The sequence below is a fragment of the Eurypyga helias genome, unplaced genomic scaffold (assembly GCF_000690775.1).
Source record: "Eurypyga helias isolate BGI_N326 unplaced genomic scaffold, ASM69077v1 scaffold24044, whole genome shotgun sequence".
Taxonomy (NCBI): Eukaryota; Metazoa; Chordata; class Aves; order Eurypygiformes; family Eurypygidae; genus Eurypyga; species Eurypyga helias.
This window is the reverse complement of record NW_010247175.1, coordinates 16,351-21,663: the sequence shown is the minus strand read 5'-3', so window position 1 is coordinate 21,663 and position 5,313 is coordinate 16,351. Positions and strand designations below refer to the sequence as shown.

Genomic DNA, 5,313 nt, shown 5'->3' with positions numbered 1-5,313 from the left:
GCCCACGCGGTGTGATGTTTCTGGGGCGTTTATAACCGCCTTTGCGGCCGCTCCCAGGATGCAGGAGGTAATTGTTGCTCGTGTTTGGTTGTCTAACACAGCCACTCCCCTTATCTGGTCCTCCCAGCAAAATGAGGTGCGAGGAGCCATCCTTTGGGTGACTTGCAGGTCAAAAGTGTCCTCCAGGAATTGTCTCCTGTGTTTACATTCAGCATGTAGCAAAAGGAGACTTGGATAGTTGGTTTCTTGATGCTGGCAGTAGAAAAGTGGCTGTCTTCTAAGAAATTCCAAGTAGTCTCATTTAATTGTTCTCTGTAAGAACCGCAGTAGGATTGTTACTGGTTTGATCTGTAAATACTCCAGGCAAAGACTCTTGACATGTTTAAAAAATATAAATGTGTTGTCCCGGTCTACCCTTTAGGAATTAGAACTGGTGGAGGATGTCTGGAGAGGGGAAGCACAGGACCTCCTTACCCAAATTGCACAGCTGCAGGAGGAGAATAAACAACTGATGACAAACTTGTCTCACAAAGACATTAATTTCACAGAAGAGGAATTTCAGAAGCATGAAGGCAAGTTTGATACTTCAAATTCAGTGCTTGCTTTTGTTATAAAAAGCAATACTTTATCAAAATACTCTGACTGGATGTTCTGGCTTATTTTGCAATGGATTAATGCAGGTCTGGGGGTTGTTGTTGGGTTTTGGTTTTTTTTTTTTTCCTTTAACCTGACTAGAAAAATCTCTGAATACACGGTGATACTGAAGACATAATAATAGGTGGGGGTAGGAGGGGAAGAAAAGCCTGAACAGTGTTCTGTTTGTCTGAGAAGCATCTCTGAAAGTAAAGTCTAGCTTCTTTTAAATTTTTTTACAGTATATCACTTTTTTTTCTTTTTAGTTTGCATCTTGCAAAAAACATTCTTAAGCCCTCCTTATGTTTTGCAACCCAAACAACAATCCATTCTGCAGTGTTTATTTCACACCATTATGCACAAAAATAAGCTGATCTGTTCAGGATGACTGTTTGTAAAGCTGCTAATCAAGATTTCTTTGTCTGAATTGTATCGCTTCACCATATGGAGATATTCTGGGAGAATACTGCGATACTCCTGTAGAACAGGAGAGGCTGAATTTATCTGGTTTACCCATCTATAGGGTTCCCCCACTTGTATGGGACTTACAGCCAATTTAGAGATTTACAGTCCAGGGAGCGGGTGAGTTGTAAAGAGTTGAAACACCCAGTTTGTGGGCAACTTCTTTCTGGAGGCAGAATGAAGTTCAAGCCACGAGACTCGGGCTCATGAGCGTGGGTAGATTTCACTGCAGCGGCGGGAACGATGGCTATCGCCAGCGGAAACACCCAGTTTGTGGGCAACTTCCTTCTGGAGGCAGAATGAGCCACGAGACTCGGGCTCATGAGTGTGGGTAGATTTCACTGCAGTGGCGGGAACGATGGCTATCGCCAGCAAATAGCTCTTTCCCAGGAGCAGGTGACCAGAGCTCTGTTGGCCCCACAGCTCACAGCACATTGTAGAGGCTGCTGGCTACCGAGGCCGTTTCGTGATGCTTAGCTGGGGTTGAAGCTGAGGAGTTGAAAAAAGGTGTCGGTGCAGCTTTGGGGATGAGGCAGCCTTGAGCTGAGGATGGTGGCAGCATCACTCCGGCAGCAAAATGTGCCTGGGATGGTGAGGCAGGCTGGAAGGGGGTGGCTTTCCGACCTGTTTTTACAGGAACAGGACTCGTGTCCACTGCTTGATGCCACGGTGGGTTCTGGTTGGCAGTGAAGTCATGGCTCCCTCAGAAGGGAGTTTCATCTTGCGCGTAGCGTGCAGTCGCTGCCCGAGCTGAAAACCAGACCACACGGCTGAGCCATTGCAGCTCTCCGCTGAAGCGTTAGGAACGAAGGGATATCCTCTTCCAGACACCGGAGGTTGGGATTACATGGCAGCTGGCTGTAGGTGGCTGAAACTGTCCAGCGCTGCAGAAGTTGAGCCTGCTTTCTTCCAGAGGCTGAGCATGGCTCACTTCCCCTGGGGTGGAGAACAACGAAATCTTCAAAATACAAAAATCATTAAACCTCTCAAGATCACCACTTTCTTTACAAACAAACGCAACGGTTTCAGTTTAGAAGTCAGTTAATGGCAAAGCAGCAGCTCAATGTCAGCCGTACAAACTCCATGCAAAATTTCCGCATGACAGTGACGAGTCACGGACCGCGAAGGCTACGACACCTTGTTGGAAACAGCCGGCTTCCCCTTTGTTTTCTCTTCTTTTCTTTCTTCTTCTTTTCCCCCACAGTGGGTATCTGGCTTACTGCAGCTCATGTGCTTGTATTTAAATATAGCCATACTCTTCATGTTCAGCTAGCCAAGCAAATGCCAAGCATGCTTTTCACGTTATTTTTACTGTGTCTACCCAAGTATAAAAACACAAACAAAACCCATAAACCCATTCCAGAGATCAGATTCTGGGATCAGGGAAATTCTTTGGCCAAAATCATTGATTTAAGTCAAATTACAATAATTTATAGCAGCCCTATTGTATTATTGGGACCTATTATATCAAACCCAACTGTTTTTCTTTTAGGAAATTGGGTCATTTGTGGATGGGGATAGATTTGTCTCAAACGACTGGTTTGGATAGTGTCAAAAATGAGCCAGGCTGCTTTTTGTCAGTCTCCATCTCTTGATGTGATGCACGTAGAGCCTCCAGAGGCAGGTTCTCAAGCTCAACGCTTTGTTAGCTGAACTAGCTTTGACCAGCACGATTTAGTATTGTGGTCATGTCTCCCCTTAGCGGCTAGCCCCTGGGATTAACAGCTCGCTGCCTACTCGCCAGACAGTTAAAGGAGTTATTTTTAGCACAGGCAACAGAGGCCGGTGATTTGGGCGTGCAGGACTTTGAGATTCGGTCCTTGCCAATTAATTGTCTCATCAGAGCATAATGAAGGCATTGGTGAGAGCAGCAGGAGCGGCCCCGTCTGAACAGGAGCGTCCGGCGCAGAGGGCACCTGCCCAGAGTCCCAGCAGAGCAGGGTCATGTGAAAGGATGTGGCAGAATATAAAATATACAGGGAGGGTGGGGATGAGGCTCCAACATCCATTAACGCTACTCCTCCCACGCTCAAACAGCACTGCTGGCAGCGCTGACTGAGCACCCTGGTACGGTGCCACAGCGAACCTGAGCCAACCTGTGTGGAACAGGACAAGCCGGCTGCTGTTCCGCTCCAGCCAGAGCTGCTGTTCGCGGTGACGTAGCCAAGTGGCAGGACGTCAGCAGCGGTGCGAGCCCCTTGTGCTGGGCTGCTGAGACACCTGCCAGGCCCTTCCAAAAGTGGAAGCAAACCACTGCGTGTTTAGGTGGTGGTGGTGTGCCACAGGCCTGTTGTGACAGATGTATAAACACATCAGTGAACAGATCCCTAAACATAAAGGGTGTTCCTTTTTTTTTCCCAGCTGCTTTCCCCTCTCCCGCTGGAACAATGCTGTGCTCACAGCAAGCCTCAGGAAGCTGCTCATAGGATGTGCCTAGGCTGGGTGTGCCTCTTAACATCTTGCAGCTACTAGAATCTGAATTATTGGTAGATAATTACATTTAGGGCACGCCTGAGGAGACAGAAGATGTGACTGTTTCACAAACATTTCTCACCTTTCCTTTTCCTTCCCCTTGAAATAAAAGGGATAATGTAGTGATCCGTGCACACAGTTGGAGTCTTTTAGGTTCGTGGAATGTTAGGGAGAAGAATGAGCACAGTGGGAGGAAAAGCAGTCAGCGTTGAAACCGTGCTTTATTCTTTAAATAGCAGCTGCTATCTAGAGATCTCAAAGCACCTCGCAAGTATTAAGGAATCTAGCCACGCTCCCTCTCCGCAGCTCCTGGGGTGACCCACCACTTGAAGTTTCGCTGCAGTCACTCTGCTTCGGGGCAAAGTTTGGATGGTTTTGGGTTTAGATACAACTGATGTTTTAGGCCCCAGCCCTGAGACGGGCTGCAGGGGTGGATCCAGGAGCCTGCAGTGGGATTTGGGATATGGTGGTGGCCCAGACTTGTGGTAGGAGCGTGGGGATTTTTAGAAGAGTTAAGTAGCAGCGTGTGTCAGCGTCCACCTGCCCTGCCTGGAGGGTAAGAGCTGGTAGCGCAGTGGAGAATTAAAATGCGAAGAACTAGAACCTAGAGCAGAGAGGTGACGCGGAGCAGGGTCTGGAAATACAGCCAGCAAGTGTAGCAGGGAATTCAAATGAAGCTGAGAATGTAGGGCTAGAACGTGCACACTGTGTCACTCAGCTCTTCTCTGGGGTTGACAGGAACACGTCCTCTGAACCAAACTCCCGGCCAGCCATGATCGCCATCCTCCCAGCAGAGAGGTTACCTGTTCTCTGTTCTTTTAGCAAGAGCGAGTCGGAGCTGCTCTTCCCCGTTTGCAGGGGTATGCCTTTTACAGCTGCACGGGAACCCCCAGCTGCTGCAGAGTGCACGACCACCAAAGAGCTACCCCTTTCTCCCAGCGTTGTCTTGCTCTGCTCTATTACCCATCAGTTCCATCTGTCAATAGTCTGTAAGCTGGAGTTCCTGAGGCACACAGCCTGCATTCTTTTATGGGAGCACCTCTGGATTTCTCTGATGGAGGAAGAACGTAACCAGAAAGCCTGAGCTGACGTTAGAAAATAAGAGACCTGACTGCCTGGATACGTTTGATGTGTACGCAGCATATTTCTGATGTGGGAACTGCTTTAGGATATTGAAAAGTGGCTTTCCAGCCACCCCAGAGGGGTGAGAGAATTGTCACCGCTCGCAGTTCGTAACAGGAGGAAGCGGAGGGCCTACGTAACGGAGTACTTTGCTAAGGGAATAGGAGAAGACAGCCATAGACCCTGGATTTGAGCTCCTGCTTGGGCTGGGCTTTGGCCAGAGCAGCCCCACACTGCCCTGGGCACAGGCTTTCCTCTCCAAGCCATCCTACGGGATATTGTGCAATGTGATCGCGTAGGAGCATCAAACTGCATGTCTCTGTCCAGTTACCAGGAAAGGTTAGGGGGTCAGATTTATCACCTCCCCACATTAAATCACCTGGTCTGTGTTTGCTCTGAAGAGCCCATCGCTGTAATACCAGTGCCTGATCGTGTCCGTAACGGCAAATAGTGGAAGAGTGCTTCCTGGTTTGTGATTTGTGACATCTGATGAGTTGTTGGTCAGACTTCAGGCTAATCTAGACCTTTATTTCAGACAGGATCAATGTTGGATTCTTGGCAAAGTTCCAAACACCTTTCACAAGTGAAATGTCACGTAGTATTTTTCTCTGAAGGGCAGTTATT

General features: G+C 48.3%; 1 protein-coding gene across 1 annotated transcript in view; it reads left to right on the top strand.

Annotated features, from left to right (window-relative positions):
- Nucleotides 1-421: 421 nt before the first annotated feature.
- Nucleotides 422-5,313, top strand: part of RILPL1 (Rab interacting lysosomal protein-like 1) — a gene marked incomplete at its 5' end in the record, with an annotated part of 16,845 nt that continues 11,953 nt past the window's right edge. Inside the window, one exon of the mRNA XM_010150664.1 lies at nt 422-572. Within this exon, the coding sequence (XP_010148966.1) occupies nt 422-572 (151 nt within the window). The remainder of the gene's footprint in view (nt 573-5,313) is intronic.